The following is an 18,904-nucleotide window of genomic DNA, read 5'->3' on the forward strand; positions in this document are numbered from 1 at the left end:
GAAAATGTGGTATATATACTCGATGGAACATTACTCAGCTTGAAAGAAGAGTGAAATTGGGGCCAGGGTTGTGGCTCAGCAGTAGAGTGCTCACCTAGCACGTAGAAGGCATTTGCAGGTAAATGGTTGGAGTTGGAGAATATCACGCTATGTGAAATAAGCCCATCCCCCCAAACCAAAGGCCAAATGTTTTCTCTTGATATGTGGATGCTAAATTCACAATAAGCAAGTGCTAGGGAAGAATAGAGTTACTTTAAGTACCCCATTTATGTATAATGTGTCAATGTGCCTAAATGCATTCTACTGTCATGTATAACTAATTGGAACAAATGAAAAAATTTATAAAGAAAAAAACAAAGACACACTGATACCAATGAGCATCTAGATCTAAATTCTATCTCCACTAAAAGGGTCTCAGGGAAGCTGGGCTTGTTGCTGTTCCAGAAAGCAAGAAAGTGCTCAAAATGTGGTGGAGACAAATCAAAAAAGATATAGGAGGGCTGGGCATGTAGTTCTGTGGTAAAGCATAGCATGCTTGGAGGCCCTGGATTCAATCCCCAGCATTAAAACAAATAAACAAAAAACAGGAGCTAATTTAAGCATAAAAACAAATAGTAATTACAGAATATTCATGCAGTAAATAAGCACAATGAGGCCTTACTGGTATAAATAAATGAATGAGTGAGAAAGGAAAACTCTCCTTTATGGTAGAAAAGTAATGAATAGAATAAAAATAATAAGTGGATTAGAAGTGGGTTAGTAGAGTTAGAAAATCACAATTTTGCATTCATCCATAGTATGATCTCTTCAGCTATGAATCACTATTGGATTTTAAACATTTGTGGGTAAGAGTTCAATGATGAAAGAATAATTATGAAATTTTGAATCATCTCATTACAAGTTACTTATTACACAGGGAAAAAGTCACTTTACTGTGGATTAATCTCATGAACACCACCTTAACCTACTAATTAAAGTTAACATCATTAATAAATGGGACAAATGGCATTACAACTTTCTGATAATCTGCCTCAAAAAAGAAGTAACAGCCGGGTGCAGTGACTCATGCCTATAATCCCAGTAGCGCAGGAGGTTGAGACAAGAGGATCATGAGTTCAAAGCCAGCCTCAGCAAAAGCGAGGCACTAAGAAACTTGGTGAGACCCTGTCTCTAAATAAAATACAAAATATGGCTGGGGATGTGGCTCGATGGTCTAGTGCCCCTGAGTTCAATCCTCACTACCCTCCCGCCCCAAAAAAAGACATAACAGGTTTCAGCCAAATATAACTCAATCTAAGTACAGGAACATACCACATAAACACAAATTGTGGGATGTTCTAAAAATAAATGTGATTTTGAAAGACAAATAAAAGTTGAGGAATCACTCCAGATTAAAGAAACTAAAAGTATAAGACAACAAAATGATCATAGGTTAGGGAACAAAACATAGCTATAAAAAGCATTTTGGGGACAACTGATGAAATTTGTAATAAACTATGGATTAGTTCAAAGTTTATCAATTTTCTTTGTTCATTATGACTTTAATAACTCAGTAATTTTTTTTTTTTTTTTTTTTTTTTTTTTTTTAAAGAGAAAGTGAGAGAGGGGGACAGAGAGAGAGAGAGAGAGAGAGAGAGAGAGAGAGAGAATTTTAACATTTATTTATTTTTTCTTAGTTCTCGGCGGACACAACATCTTTGTTGGTATGTGGTGCTGCTGAGGATCGAACCCGGGCCGCACGCATGCTAGGCGAGCGCGCTACCGCTTGAGCCACATCCCAGCCCCCAATAACTCAGTAATTTTTGTTTCACATTGCCCATTGCTCAAATGACATACCTAGGTCCAAACAACTTATTAGGTAATTATAACATAAGAATCTAGTAGCCATTATGAAAACATGTAAATTGAAAAAAAAATTTATTTCATTTTAATTTAGTAATTAATCATCAGTGAAGTGCACACACACATGGGTGGGTCACTGTACTTCTCAGATTGGACAAGACCATCCTCATTTATGGTTCTGCATTGATTTTACACCATACTTGTTTGTTTGTGATGCTGGGGATTACTATATCTTTTTTTTTTTTTTCAGTTGTAGTTAGACACAATACCTTTATTTCATTTATTTATTTTTAGGTGGTGCTGAGAATGGAACCCAGGGCCTTGCACTTGCTAGGCGAGCACTCTACTGCTGAGCTACAACCCCAGACCACTATACCTGTTTTTTAATCACAATAAGGAAATACAGTTTAACCAAGATAAGACATATACAAGGAATGTGGCGCCATCTATTGTTGTTATTATAAACGATGTCAAGCTAGTAGTTTTGCTGTCTTGTTTCATTCTGTTTGTCTTGAAAAGTTAGATATCCCCTTGTGAATTCACTGTGGGGCTGTGAGACAGCTCAGTGCAATGTGAAAAAATCACAAGATTATATAATAGTGCTTTATAAATGTCGCATTTCCTGATTTTGATAAACTTTTCTTATGTAGGACAAAGTCCTTGTTCTTAGACAAGACATATTAAAATATATATGGATAAAGAAACATGTCTGCAAATTAATCTCAAATAATTCAAAGAAAATATGTATATATGTACATTCAGAAAGCTAGTGGCACAATTGATATGATAAATGGGACAAAATGTTAATAATTGATGGGTCTGGAAAGGTAGACAAATATTTTTGTACTGTTCTTGAAATTTTTTGTGAAATTATTCCAAAATAAAGACCTTTTAAAGATGAAATGCAATACTACATTTTTTAAAAAATATTTTTTTAGTTGTCAATGAACCTTTATTTATTTATATGTGGTGCTGAGTGCTTCACACAATGCAAGACAAGCACTCTACCATTGAGCTACAACCCCAGCCCAGTAATACTACATTTTAAGGTATATAAAAATGTAGTACAACAACTTTAAATGCCTGGTGATGGAAAGCACTAATTTATATGGCTGTGGCCTTTTGTAGAGAGGGAGGAGAGGGATGTCTTGGGGAAAGGTACACACAGCCTTGGTGATGTTTTCTTTCTTAAGCCAGGTGGCAGATATATAAGTATTCATTATAGTTTTATATATACATTTAAGTATGTCCAAAATATTTCATAATTTACTTAATTTATAATACTTTCCCAAAGAGTCTTTCTTAATATCTTTATTTATTTATTTTTATGTGGTGCTCCGAATCGAACCCAGTGCCTCATACATGCTAGGCAAGTGCTCTACCTCTGAGCCACAAACCCACCCCTCCATAATTTACTTTTTAAAGTATATATTTTGAATATATAAAATCTTTTCTGATACATTAAAAATGGGAAAATGAGTAAACAAATGCATATACTTACTGTTTATTGGATGATTACCTCCATACATCCATAGAATCAACCTATCATGGATCAAAATTATTCAGAAAAAATGGTTTGTTTTTGTATTAAACATGTACAGATATTTTTCTTGTTATTATCACTGTTCCCTAAACAATATATTGTAACAACTATTTACACAGCATTTGCTGTTAGTACTAGTTATTATTTATTTATTAACTTAATTATTTATTATTAACTTATTTTATTAAGTTATTGAGAGATGATTTAAAATCTATGGAAGGATATACATACTTATATGCAAATACCACATACATCATTTTATATCGAGACTTGAATATCTGAAGGGGTTCCTGAAATCAATCCCTTGAGGGCTGACTGTACTTCACATGAATTATTTCCAACAATGCTTACCACCATCACATGCCTCTGTCATCCCAACATACTGAGTAACAGAACTCACGCTCATACTGTACCTTCCTGGTCCATAATATACATAAATAATCCCTGATACTCTTTCTTCTTTTTATATTAAAGACTGTAAAAAGAAAGCTAACTTTCTTGCTTTTTCAATTTCCAACCAACTGAATGCATGCAGAACATGTGGCCATACATATTAAAGCTTCAATATGAAATCACATCAATATGAATGATCTTCAATATGTTTTACTGCCCTTATTATCAAAGGTATCATAACTAAGGCAATCTTTGACAGCTGAATATTTGAAATTCTGCAATTATTCTTCCACAATATCAGTTCTATTACAGGGTCAAAAGCTAACCATCACAGAAATTAAACGTTTAGTGATTTTTTAAGTAATGATAGATCACCATCTTGGATTTATGAAGTATCATTCTTTTAAGCTTTAAATTATCAAAATTCAAACCAGGACTTATATTACATATGTGTAAAGAGTTCTAGATGTTTCATTGAACAAAGTTGATTTGATTATGCAAACAATCCATAAAAAGCTTTTCGTAGGAAAAGCATTTAATGTTTAAAATTGAAATATTTGAAAATCTGATTTAAAAGTAACTAGTATGATATTCTGAGCCTTTATTCACTGTCTTCCCACAAATGTATTTAAGATGTTGAAGGCTATGTTAGAACAAGAGTAATGCCACTTTTGCCTTGGTAATTTGCTGGAATATTGACAACCATTCTTATCCAGGGCACTAAATAATCATATGTCAAGTTCTATTTATCTTTTGTAACTGAAGCTACTACTCAATTTTTTTTTCTATTCCTTGTCAGACTGGCTTTTTTTCCAAATAGTTGCTTTTCTTATCCCAAGAACTGAGAAAAGTGGTTATCTAAAAATTCATTTTTCTTCTACCTTGACTCTTCAGCTAAGGGAAAGGTAAGAAAGGAATTCGAGGCTGTTTGGATGTGAGTGCAGGCAGAGGGGAACATGAAGGAGTTTATAGCCACAACTGCACACCTTGCTGAGTTAGACAAGAACATAAGAAGCACCTAGTCTGAGCTTTCCTCTTGCAGAGGAGTCGACTAATGAGGTTGCAGAGCTATGTAACACAGGAGCAAAGAATAAACAAAAACCTTCGCCTTGACTCCAAATTCAGATTTAGAGTTCTGTCTTGCCTAGTTCTTCCAGCACCAGAGCTCTGACTTCCCCAGCTGCCCAACTCCTGACCTCTGCCTCTCAGGATGTTGGAGCAGGGAAAATAACACAGTGGGCCCTGTGTATCTGCAGTTTCTGTGTCTGCAGATTCAACCAATAGTTCAAAAACTTTAAGTGGGGGGGAAGCAAAACGTTTTGCTGAACATGTACAGAAATAGAAATTTTCTTATTCCTATTCCCTAAACAATACAGTATGACAACTATTTATTTTGCATTTGCCTTGTATTTGATATTATAGGTAATCTAGAAGCATTTTAAAGTATACATGAAGCTGTGCGCAGGTTATGTGCAAATACTATGCCGATTATATAAGGGACAGGAGCATCCTTAGTAGGGGATGCTCCAAGGGGGTCTTGGAATCAATCCCCAGCAGATACAGAGGAACAACTAACTGTACTGGAGGAGGAAAGGTAATAGCAGAGGGACTCAGGTAGAGAAGAACCCTGGAAGGAACAACTCCCCCGAGCAAAAAAAAAGAAGCCGAGGTCTGCTTGGAATTAATGGCGTGGCTGGGCCTTGAACTGACACTGAGCATCTCCCCTAACCATCCAAGATCTCTACCGCGAGGTGCGATAGCAACAAATGCCTCCAGTCCTGGCGCCCTGAAAACAAGGCCGCGCTCTCCCGCAGTGTAAACCCAGACGCCCCACGACGCCGCCCTCCCGTCAAGGGACCCGGCTCGGCACGGTCGCCGGAGCCAGAAACCGGGTGACAAGAGCCGCGTCTCCGGGGCCCGGCGATGACGTCAGCCGCCGCGCTCCAGCATCGCGAGACTCCCCTCTCCCTCCCCCGGCTCCCTGCCTCCCAACCGCCCGCGCCTGCTGCCAGGCAGCGGCGGGGATGGCGAGCCGTGGAGCCCGGCCGGTGACGAGAGCAGCGGCTCCGCCATTGGGCGACGAGGCCTGAGGGACGGGCCGGCTTGGCGCACGAGGAGAGACTCAGGCGGCCCCGAGAGAGCCAGGGCAATGGAGGCCAACATGCCCAAGCGGAAGGAGCCTGGCAAGTCCCTCCGCATCAAAGTCATCTCCATGGGCAACGCCGAAGTGGGGAAAGTGAGTACCGGGCGCCGGGAGGGGCGGGACCGCGGCGAGCGGGGCGACGTTCTCATTGGCTGGGAGGGCGGCCACTCAACAGCCTGGGGCCCATCCTCTTCCCCGCCCCCGAGCAGGCCCAGCGCTCTCAAGAAGCGCCAGCCCCGCGAGGAAAACTCTCGTGACCTTTTTGACCTTTAGATCGTCCCCTCCTTCACCGACGTCACTCTCCCTAAAGGTGTCTGGGGTGGCCTCTAACCCTTCCGTGTGCCCCAAAGAGCGTCAGGAGGCCTGGGTGTTAATGTCGGCTGGTCTGCTCAGGTTCCAGACCAGCGTTCTGGGTGACCGGTCCAGCTCCTGGAGGTGGAGAATAAAAGTTCTTGGGAGCCGATGGAACTTAGTGGGGTGCACCCGGAATCTACCTTCCCATCATAAACGAGCATAACCGAACCCAGATTTTCCCAGGTGCACTGGGTGGTAAGGATCCCGACTTGTTTTTAATTTCCCGTCACCACGTCCATTCTCCCAAAGGTACCTCAGTTCCACCGCCTTTCTCTCTGCTGAGTGTTAGACATAAACTCGCCATTGAATGGGAGAGGGAGAAACAGTGGTGATCACACGCCTTTCCCTAAATGAATTCTGTCCCTCTTCGCCCAAATTGTCTCTCCTGGTTATGTGGAAGCTCTTGGTTAAAAACCACCCAAGGTCATCAAATCAGTGGCATATGGGATTGGAACCCGAGTGACATTTTCCCACTGCGGTGCTCTTTCCATCACTGAATGTTGTCAAAATCAACTGGCGAACTAGGTTCTAAATGCAGAAGCTACTAAGGAGTGTAATTTGCAGGAGATGCTCAGGGAATGTTTATTAGTTTTTTTTTTTCTATTTAGCATGATCCTGTACTACTTATGTGTCTCTGTGTACATAAGTATTAACAGCACTTACTGAGAGTCAACATTTGTTGAATGTTAACTATATGCCAGGTGTTAAAAAGAAGAGAAAAACCTCTAGGGTATGTACTAACCTGCCTAAGTGAGCATATGTCATTTTGGTAATTTTACTATGCCTAATGGTGCAATATTAGAAGCATCTCCAAATGCCCAGTGTAACAACATTTATTTAACATTTTCCTAAATTTCTTAGCCAATGCAACTAGGAGAGAGAAAGAAATATGTATTTGCAATAACAACTGAAATAAAATGCCTAGGTCTAAACTTAAGAATCCGTAGGACCTACATGAAAGAATTATCCAAACTCTACAAAGGGACATAAAATTACTTTTGCAAATGGAAAGATACACTTTTCCCTTAGGTAGGCTACTCAATATATAGTGTATTGTTATTTAAAACAATCTACAAAAGTTGCTCAATTACAGTTAAATCATCAGTGAAGTTTCAGAACATCATAAAAAGTTACCAAAGTTTGGGTTGGCTCCTTGGTAGAGCGCTTGCCTTGCATGCGTGAGACCCTGGGTTGGATCCCCAGCACCACATAAAAATAAAACAAATAAAAATAAAGATACTGTGTCCATCTACAACTAAAAAAATAATTTTATTCACTAAAGCTCTTTTGAAAAATTAAACATGAGAATAACCAAGAAAATTATGAAAATAGATATGAGAGAATAACTCTACTAGATATTTTTAAACATATTCAGTTGTCAAACTTTTCCTGTTGGAACCAGAAAGGAAATATTGATACATAAGTGGAACAGAATAGAGTTCAGAAATACACTCAAACACAAAAGGAAATTCAGTTTATGTTTACTGCATTGTACGATCATGAAAAAGTAGAGTCCATTTAATAAGAACTATTGGAACAACTGGCTATTATTTGGGGTGGGGTGGATTCCTACTGCATTTCTTAAAGTAAATTTTAAATAGATTAAAAATTTAAGTATAACTTTTTAAAAATTTATTATTTTGTCTTAGTTATAAAAGTAGTACACACCTGCTTTTAAGAATTTGGAAAATAGAGAAATATAAACAGGTAAATAATTTTAAAGATAAAAATCAAGGGCTGGGGCTGTAGCTCAGGAGAGTGCTTGCCTCACATATGTGAGGCACTAGGCTTGATCCTCAGCACCACATAAAAATAAATGAATAAATAAAGATATTGTGTCCATCTACAACTAAAAATTGTTTTGAAAAATCAAGATATACCCTATAAATAATCCTTCAATCAGAAAGCAAATCAAAACAAAAGAAAAAGTAACTGAAAAGCAATGAAAAAGAAGAGACTCCAAGTCAAAAACCTTAAGGATAAGACTAAAGCAATAGTAAAAGCACTACAATGTCTTACTCATTTCTAAGGAAGAGAAAAACTGAAGGAACTTAGGGTCTCACAACTTTGTGAGTATACTAAAAACCACCAAAGTGTATACATTAAAAAATGCAAACTTGGGGGCTGAGGTTGTGGCTCAGTGTTAGAGCACTTGCCTAGCACAGGTGAGGAACTGGATTCAATCCTTAGTACCACATACAAATAAATAAATAAAAATAAAGGTTAAATTCTTTAAAAAATGTGAATTTTATAGTTTGTAAATTAATGCTCAATTAAAACTTGAGAAACTTAATACTTATGACATTAGGAGAAAAAAACACAAAATTAACTGAAAGAATTATTTAGAAAGATTAATGAAAATGAAAAATGTCTTAAAATCTTAAGAAAAATAGAGAAAGCAAAAAAATACTGCAAAATTTATACTGGAAGAGACTAAAAGAATGATCAGAGAATACTATATACAATTGATTACATTTGAAAATGGAAGATTTCCTGGCAAAGTACAAATTTCAAAAATTACAAAGTAGAAAATCCAATCTCTTTTCAGAAGAAATTTAAAAGCTTAAAGATTTTTGCTTAAAGCAAAAAGGAGGTATCAGATGGTTTCACAGATGAGCTTTATTTAAGCTTTAAAAAACATGTAATTTTAATTATTTAAGTAATTCCAGAGCAAAAAAAAATAATAATTAGCACCCAATTTATTATATGAAGTTATAGTAATTTTAGCAAAACTTGATATTGTATCATATGCACATAAAAATACAATATTTCTAAGTATCAACAAATAGAATTCAACAATATATCAAAAACCATTCATATTGACAAGGTTTATCCCAAGACTGCAAACATGGTTCAATATCAAGAACTTAAGGGGGTGGGTTTGTGGCTCAGTAGAAGAGCGCTTGCCTAGCATGTGTGAGGCACTGGGTTCAATCCTCAGCACCACATAAAAATAAATTACTAAAGGTACTATGTCCATCTACAACTAAAAAATTATTTAAAAGAAAAAGAAAAATATAATTTGCTATATCAACAAATCAGTAGAGGAAAGCTGTATGATACTTTCAGTAGGGTAGAAATATTTTATATAACCAGTAGTTGATTCTGATAAATAATCCTTAAAATCAGAATAAAATGAAACCTTTTTAAATATGATAAAGAATATTTGTTATTAACCACCAACAAACATCATGTCAATTGGTAAAATACTAAGGCAATTTCCATTAAAAAGATACAAAAGAGAATACTTGCAGTTATCCTTATTATTGAACACCATTTTAGAGTTTCTAGAGATATAATGAGAAAATGAAATAGGCAGTATAAATAGTCAAAGAGAAGGCTGGGGTATAGCTCAGTATTAGAGCATTCACCTAGCATGCACAAGGTCCTGGGGCTCAATCCCCAGTAATGGGGGGGAATAAAGAGATAGATATAAGTAAATAATAATAAGTTATTGGGCCTTTTTAAAAATTATTTTTTAATTTTTAATTTTTTTAGATATTTTTAGTTGTAGTTGTTGATGGACTTTTATTTTATTTATTTATTTTTATGTGGTGCTAAGCATTGAACCCAGTGCTTCACACATGCAAACATGTGAGCGACATCCCCAGCCCCTGGGCCTTTTTTTAAAAAGGGGATTATTTTTTAGGAGAATTATCCTAAAATTCATAAGGAAAAAACTAATCAAAATATGAGAAAGAAAAAAATGGGGCTGGACAGTAGAAAGAGGGGAGTTTTCTTAGGCAGTTGATATAGTCTAAAGCTAATCAAGAAAGCATGTATTAGCATAATCAAGACAAACCAGATAAGTGGAACAGAACAGAAAGTTCAGAAATAGATGGAAAATGTTAAAAGTGTTATCTTCACTAAATACAAAAGTAAACTACAATGAACTTATGGTTTAAATATTTCAAAACAATAAAATTTTCAGAAGAAAATGTGAAAATACGTACAACCTCAGAGAAATCTTTACAGCCGAGAAAGTAAACTCAGAAACCATTAAAAAAAAAATTGAAAGAGCAGATACTATGGTGTATAACTGTAAAACCAGTGGACTTGGGAGACTGAGGCAGGAAGATTGCAAGTTCTAGGCCAGCCTTAGCAATTTAGTGAGACCCTAAGCAACTTAGTGAGACCCTGTCTCCAAATTAAAAACAAAAAAGGCTGGGAATGTGGCTCAGCGGTAAAATACCTCTGGGTTCAACCCCACTACCAAAGGAAAGAGAGAGAGAGAGATTAAAAGAATGATTAGAAAACACTACATAAATTTAATATAATTTTTTGTATTTAGTACTGTAAATGTGAATAATAATATAGTATTACATATAAATAATTAAAGCAAAATAATAATACCTATTAAAAAGTTAAAAGACAACATCCTAGGGCATATATTTGTAACTCATATGTCACACAAAAAGTTAATTATATATAATGTCCCAAACCAGAAAAATTGATAAGGAAAAAATGCATAACCCCATAGAAACATGGAAAGGGAATATGAACTGGAGAATACACAGAAGAGGAAATCCAAACATTCAATAAGTACATGAAAGATACGCAGCTTCATTTTTAGTCAGCAAAATGCAAATTAAAGTAACAATGACATTACTTGTCACTAACCAGTTTGGCAATCATTAACGGATGATAGCATCTAAACTGGCAGGAGAAGAGGGTACCTGCATACTACTTTCAGAAATAAACCTTTTGGGGATGGGGCTATAGCTCAGTGGTAGAGAGCTTGCCTAGCACATTTGAGGCACTGGGTTTGATTCTTAGCACCACATAAAAATAAATAAATAAAGATATTGTGTCCATCTACAACTAAAAATATTTAAAAGAAAGAAAGAAACCTTTTGAAGAGCAATTGGCAGTAGCTACTAAAATAAAAGAAGCGTTCTTCAATCCAGCAGTTCTACTTCTGCAAATCTATTCCACAGAAATTAAAGTGCCCCTTTTAAAGCACATGTATACACAAAGCATTTATTGTAATATTATAGCAGAGAAAAAGACTGAAAGCAGTGAATTTTTATTAAATACTTGTATATCATGGATTATTATGCAATCATGAAAAAAGTGAGTTGGAACTATGTCAGTTAACGTGGAGAGATTACCATAGTTTATTCTTCTTAAGACAGAAAAACAAACTGCAGAATATATGCAGTACTGTGTAATGTGGGTATTTTTTACTGCAAGTAAGAGAAACCCAAGGCAAATATTTACTTACCATAGTTGGAAATCTAGAAGTAGGGCAAGCTTCAGAGTGAGTTGATACGCAGACTCAGTACCATTAGGGGCCCCGGCCATTCTCATCCTTGTGCCAACAGCATTACTGGCTTTATCTTAATGCTGATTCCCCGCAGTCAAAAGGTGACCTCCCACAGCAACTGGGGTATCTTACTATTTTTTTCATATTCTATGCGGATAACAGTGACTTTTCTTTCCAGAAGTCCTGAGCCAACCAAGGTTTTAAGACCAAGGAGAAAGATTTGAAAGTTTGTTATCTTGGGAAGTGGAATAGAGAATTTTAGAATAAACAAAAGACTGAAGGGAGTGAGGGGTGTCCATAAAACAGTTTATATGATATGTTCCCATCCATGAAAATAAAATATATACCTGCAATAGGTTGAATCTTATGAAGTTGCAGACATTTGAATTTTTTTTTAACCTTAAAAATGGCAATTTAGGACTAGGCTTATGGCTCAGTGATAGAGTACTTGCCTCACATGGGTGAGTCACTGGGTTCGATTCTCAGCACTGCATATAAGTAAATGAATAAAATAAAGGTCCATCAACAATTAAAAATATATATATTTTTTTAAAAAAATGGCAGTTTAATATGGTTTAAGCTAACACATAAAGTGTTTGAGCCACGTGTGTGGCACACACCCAGCTACTTAGGAAGCTGAGGCAGGAGGATCACTTGAGCCCAGGAGTTCAGGGCCAGCATGGGCTACAGAGAAAGACCCCATCTCAAAAACAAAAAGAAATGTTAGAAAAGGTAGTTAGCAACATGTTTTTGATCATTATCTCAGAGTAGTGGGTTTTGAGAGCTTTTTTTTAATATTTATTTTTTAATTGCAATTGGACACAATACCTTATTTTATTTTTGTTTATGTGATGCTGAGGATCCAACCCAGGTCCTCGAATGTGCTGGGCGAGCGGTCTACTGCTGAGCCACAATCCCAGTCCCTTAAGAGGTTTTTTTTTGATAGAATATTTTTAATTAATTTACTTATTTTTATGTGGTGCTGAGGATTGAACCCAGGGCATCACCCATGCTAGGCAAGCACTCTACCACTGAGCCACAACCCCAGCCCCCAATCTTCCTTAAACATTTCTATACTATTTGCATTTTTTTATAGTAAGCATACATGCCCTCTGAGCCTGTTTTTGTGGATCATGACTAGCTGTGTTTCTACATTAAATCTGAACACAGTTGTGAGAGAGAAATAGAAAATGTATACATTTCATATCAAGTGTTCTGCCCCACTGGGAATGTCATCTCCAGCCTTAGAGATTTATCTCAAAAACTTTAGATAGAACATTTGTGGGGTTAAAACTCAAAACTTCTGCCCTAAATTTTGGTTTTCTATTCAGGTAAAACTTGAGCAGTTTTGCAAAACATGCTTAATAGGTTGAATCAGGCTGTAACCATGTCAGATTATTATTATTTCTTAATATATTACCTCAGAATTAACATGGTATGAGAAAAGAGACGAGGTCACAGATAAATAGCATGTTAGGAAACAGGATCCTAAAAAACATTGAGAAGTGGCCTGTGGTTTGGGGGTAGTTGCCTGCCAATGTAGGAAGTTGAATTGGATATAAACAAAGATCACAGGGAAATCTCAAGTTTCCCTCAGAGAGGATTAGGCCCTTAGGAATCCTTCTTTTCTTCCCAAAAGATTAAACAATTAAGAAAAATGTAAAGCTTTATTATATCACTGAGCTACAATTAATGTACAATTCACTTATTTAAAGTGTACAGTGGGCTGGGCGTGGTGGCACAAGTTTATAATCCCAGCTACTACTGAGGCTGAAGCAGGAAGATTGAAAATTCAAGGCCAGCCTGAGCAACTTAATGAGACCCTATCTCAAAATAAAAAAATTAAAAGATCTGGGATGCAGTTTAGTGGTAGGGCACTCCTGGGTTCAAATCCCAGTACCATTAAAGAATTTTTTAAAAAATTAATTAAAAAACAAAGTGTATATTCACAAAGTTATGCAGCTGTTACTACAATCAATTGTAGAACATTTTCATCATTCTCTATAAAAAACACATAGCAATTAACAGTCCACCCCATTACCCCTGACTCCCAAGCTGAGGCCACCACTCATGTTCTTCCTGCTTACCTGGATTTGCCTGTTCTGAACTTTCTCATAAATGGAATCAACAGTGGTCCTTTATGTCAAGCTTCTTTTACTCAGCATGTCATTGACAAGGCTCATCTGTGTGGTAGCATGTGTCAATACTTCCTGATTTCAGGAAGGATTTAGACAGAGAAAAAAGTATTTCCTTGTGTGGCTATAACACATTTTATTTATCCCTTTGGTTTTTTTTTTTTTTTTTTTTTTTTTACTTTTCAGGTACTGTAAATCATGATAATGTGAACATTCAAGTTTATATTACAAACTTTTATGTGAGAGGGGAAATGTTTTTAATCGTACTCAGATAAAGTGCCATTTTTAGTACATTGGAAAGTAAAATGTTAGGTTCTCATTACTATCTTATAACATCCCAGAATTCTTATGGCACTTAGGACAACTGTAATTTAGAAGCTTACTTGTATAATTATTTACTGCTACCTGTTTACAGAACACTGCAAGCTCCTTACAGGTAGAAACTTGATCCTGTCTTCACATCCCAGCACCTAACTCCATATTTCAGCACGGGTGGTCATAAACTCATTATTTGTCTAATGAGTGAATATATACTTTTTTGTATAGATTAAGAAGATTATTTTGTTTTTAATTCTGTCAGATCACTGTCTCTGTGTTATCACAGCATAAAAGCTTTATTTATGCTTTTATTTTGTTGATTAATACCATATGTTATCATTTGAATCTGTCACTATTCCATATCAATATGCTATTTTGGGGAAACTTATTCAAGTAAATCAGTTTGGCTACACAGTTAATATTTAGTTTTGTTTTGTATTTATTTAATTTTATCTATTCCCCTTGTATTTATGTTATCTAACTTAGCTTGTAAGATCCTAAGGAACAGGACCCTATCTCCTTGTATTATAGGGAATGATTATTAATATTGTTATTTAAATGTGTAACTATATAAACAGTTTAGTTAACAGACTAGTGTTAAAGGATTTTGTGGTCTCTGAAGCTCATGAATAATTTTTTAAGGCTTTATTTATTTTTCTAGGCTCTTGTGAGAGAAAACATTTGAGAAGTACCTACAAGCTATAAAGCATTTTAAATAGTGTATCCTTGGGGCTGGGAATGTGACTCAGGTGGAGCACTTTCTAGCATGCATTAGGCCTGGGTCTCCATTCCCAGCACTGCAAAAGAAGAAGAAGGAAAAAAAAGTATAGCTTCTTAGCAGTAACCCCCTTGAAGAAATTTTTCTTTCAGTTCATAAGGAAATTTACATTGTAAATTAACCATTCATAATCAGAAATAGTCAAAGCTATTCTAGGATAATTGATGCTTGCTTATATTCATTTGGTGGTTTTTAAGCCTCTGTGAAAGGCACAGAGCTAGTTTCTGCAAAAGATAGAAGGATGATGCCTGCCTCGAGTAGTTCAGTGCCTAGCTGAAGAGAGGAGGTAAACAGCACCCTGAGAAGCTAGCTCACAGTGCGTGGCCATGTATGGCTGCTGGCATGTGCGAGAGGCCACATGTGTACATCTGTAATAACAGAAATGTAAAGAGCAGAGGAGTTCAGATGTTCCGTGTACATGTATAAAGGGGAATTCAGTCACACCAGGGTGCTCGGAATTTGATCTGGGCCTTAAAGGATGAGTAAGGTTTCGGATGAAGGGGAGAAAGCTCATTACAAAGTGAAGGGAAAAGAACTAACAAAAGTCAGGAAGTTGGGTCCTGGGAGTTTTACAGAAATGCAGAATTTATATGGAAGGATTTAAACAGGGAAAACAGATGAGGACCAGATTCTAGAGGACCTTGAATAAAGGACAAGAGAATGTGAAGTCAAACTCTATTCACAGTGAGAAGCCACTTGAAGGTTTTTGAATTAGAGAAGTGAAATAGTGTCAGTAGCATGTGGTATCGACTGAAGTTGGGAGGGAAAGAGGGTAGAGAGACCAGTAACGAATTTCCTATCGGCAGATGATGAGGACCAAAACCATACCAATGGGAATAGGAATGAAAAGGAAAATGGAAGATCCATTCAAAAGATTAAGAAAGGCCCAGAATCAAATCTGACTTTAATGTTTTGATTCTTTGTGACTGGGAGAATAGGGACATTATTAAAATGTCAGCAGGATGTGCTGCTTTTATGTGAACATGCTGAATTTGGGACATGTTGAATTTGAAGGAACAGCAGGACATCTAAGTAGAAACCAGTTTTATAGAAACTGGAGATGTGGATCTGCCCTTGGGAAAGAAGTCGAGGCGGACATAGATATTTTGGTGGTGTTGAAAAGGTCTTCAAAAGAAAAGAGCACAGGAGTGAGAGCAAAACTGAAAACATACCCATATTTAGTATTAAGACAAGAATTTAAAAATAAATTTTCTTTAAACTCTTTGATTTTGGCATGTTTCAGGAATAGTTTTGGCTTTTGAAAACACTTTCATAGTGGTGAATAAAGAAACTATAATGAAGAAATGTGCTTACTTTGTATATTTTCCTAGTGTGTATTTACAAGATTTATATATTTTTGCCTTTTTAGAGCTGTATTATAAAGCGATACTGTGAGAAAAGATTTGTATCTAAATACCTTGCAACAATTGGAATTGACTATGGAGTCACCAAGTAAGTATATTGTTTCCCTGGACTTGTAATTTACACAGAAATCTGGAACTCTTCCCAAATGATCTATATTTGCATGAATGCATTGATGCAGATATTCTTACAATAGAGACGTTGAAGATACATTGGGAAAGATAGCACTAAGATCTTTACATCCATGAGGCAATCAATCATTCCTTCATGCAGCCACCATGTCAAGCACACTGTGTCCTTGGGACACAGTAGGGGGAGGACAGACAGTGACAAGCAAGTCAACACAGAGCCTAACTGGCAGGTGTAGCTTTTCAGGAAACATGTCTCTACACAAGCTGGTCCTGTCAGCCGGTGTGTTTTTAAATGTTTTGAAATATTCTAAAAAACATCTAAGTATGTGGGAAATTATATGTGAGGATTTGTTTGGAGGTAAATCAAAGACTGGGTTGAGCTTGAGGAGAAAGGATTAAGTTAGCAGGAGAGACACGGAATAGAATTGGGGTAGACAGCACAATCTCACACTTGACTCTTCACCCGTACTCAAGTGCGGCTCTCGTGCCTTCCTGCCTCTGTGATGTTACCATACTGTCCCCTCATCTCTCCACCTGCTAATTTCTTCTAAGTATAAAAGGCCCTGTTCCCATGAGACCTTCTGAATCCTCCTTTATAGGTCACGATCTTTTTGCAACTGAGACATCTTAAAGTTCTCTGTGCTATTTATGGTCCTTGCCCTGAATTGCCTTTTGTTATTATTATCTGTATATTTTTAATGCCTCTGTTAAATTATAAATGCCTGAGGAAGAGGCTATTAGTGTAAGTTCTCTCCGAGTGCCTGATGCAGTGTGTATACCTAGTAGGTGCTCAATAATTATTTATTATACATAAAGGATACACCTAAAGAGAAAATCTTCAGATTAGAATATGAAGGCAGTACTCAAAAAGGCAGACAAAAACCATGGGGTATATATGTGTAGCAAAATGTTGATTATGTGAATGGCAAAGTTGAGTTTAGGTGCGTAATTACACACCTTCGTGTCTGTACAGTAGCTCAAGTAAGAGGTAAAGTAACTCAAGTAAGAGCTCTGTAAGGTTGTTACATCACCATTTATCACCTGGCAGCAGCAGAGGGTATTTCTGCAAGTTTTCTTTAAAGAATGAAAGTTATAGCACTTAGCTGTGAAATGTATGAAGCTTTTCATTTGAAATCCATATTTTTTTTCCTGGTTTACTTTTCCCTTCCCTACTTAAGGACACAGGATTTCATCAGTGATATAAGATACCCTGTTTAAGGCAGCTTTGTTTTGTTCTATTTTGCTCCCAGGAATTGAACCCAGGGGCACTTAGCCACTGAGCCACATCCCCAGCCTTTTTTTTTTTTTTTTTAATTTTTATTTAGAAATAAGGTCTCAAATTAGTTCTGAGGTGGCTTTGAACTTGTGATGCTCCTGCCTCAGCCTCCCAAGCTGCTGAGATTATAGGCATGTGCTATGGTGACTTTTTATTTAATCCATATAAGTTACTAGTTTACTTATCTAAGAAATGGAAATTACCATATTGTGCCAGAAAATTGCAGTTTATTTGACAAACTTCTGTTTCTTACTGAAATTTCTTTTGGAAAAGATGGTTGTCCCATGATGAGTCAGACAGAAACCAACTCAAACCAACTCAAGCAAAACCTGAAAGAAAAGGATATTAGTCAGTTCACATATTCCAGTTATAAGGATGACACAGTGAGGCCTCAGGGGAGGTTGGAACCACAGACAGAATTTAGACAGATCTTTTTACTATATCTCTCTCTCTCTCTCTCTCTCTCTCTCTCTCTCTCTCTCTCTTGCTTTAGTCTTTTAAGTGTGTGGTTTGTACAAAGCTGCCAGTGTCTCTCAAGCTTACATATTTAATTTTATTTTTACAGAAGAACTAAAATTAATATCCCAAGTTTAATCCCAGGGAGAGGGCTGGAGGTGTACCTAGTGGTGGAGCATGCATGACATCTAGTGTGTTACTGAAAAGACATGATGACTCCCTGGGTTCTATCCCCAGTTCCATGGGGGGGAAGTCTCAGAAGGATTTGATTGGCCCAAGTGGAGCAGGTGCCTTCCCCCAGCTCAGTGGAAAGGCATCTTAGCTTGGCCAGCAGAGTGGAAGCCATAGGAAGATGGCACAGTCATGTGCACCACAACTGGGAGAAGAAAGCCCGATGCTGTAGATAGCCATTCCTTCTTTTCTGTTTTAATTTTGAAGCTTAATTTCAATGTACTTAAAATTTATTTGTAGCCTTTGTGAAAGAGCAGATTCCTGGGGCCACTGCTAAGATTCTGATTCACTGGGTCTGAGGTTGGATGCAGGAATCTGCATTTTTAACACCCCTCCTGTAATTTTGAGGCAGGTGTTTTTCAACTACACTGAGGCAAGCACTGCCTTGAGATAATAAATTACCATTTTTCTAAAGTAATTTCCTCCTCTGGCTTCCAAATTAAGTTGACCTCTTTGGAGTTTTAGAGTATAAAGACTTTTTTGTTACTTCTTGACTTTATGAGCTTTATGGGTGTATCCTTGCTCAGCTACTATCTTTTTACAGTAAGAATTTTAAAAATATAAACTATGCCAGATCTTCCCCAGATGCTTTAAGTTCTAGTACTGTTTTACACTCTGCCGCTGAGCTACTGCCCAGCCCTATTAGGGTTTTCTTTCTTCATATTCTCTTTTGAAA

General features: G+C 36.8%; 1 protein-coding gene across 4 annotated transcripts in view; it reads left to right on the top strand.

Annotated features, from left to right (window-relative positions):
* Positions 1-5,732: 5,732 nt before the first annotated feature.
* The window catches only part of Dnajc27 (DnaJ heat shock protein family (Hsp40) member C27), a 34,900-nt gene continuing 21,728 nt past the window's right edge, over positions 5,733-18,904 (top strand). For 3 of the 4 annotated variants that reach the window (XM_013357363.4, XM_078029567.1, XM_040271400.2), the window contains exons 1-2: positions 5,733-6,014; positions 16,142-16,224. In XM_013357363.4, the coding sequence (XP_013212817.1) occupies positions 5,928-6,014; positions 16,142-16,224 (170 nt within the window). In that variant the 5' untranslated portion in view covers positions 5,733-5,927. The remainder of the gene's footprint in view (positions 6,015-16,141; positions 16,225-18,904) is intronic. The other variant, XM_005322584.5, reaches the window with a different exon arrangement.

This window comes from Ictidomys tridecemlineatus, chromosome 12 (assembly GCF_052094955.1).
Source record: "Ictidomys tridecemlineatus isolate mIctTri1 chromosome 12, mIctTri1.hap1, whole genome shotgun sequence".
Lineage (NCBI taxonomy): Eukaryota > Metazoa > Chordata > Mammalia > Rodentia > Sciuridae > Ictidomys > Ictidomys tridecemlineatus.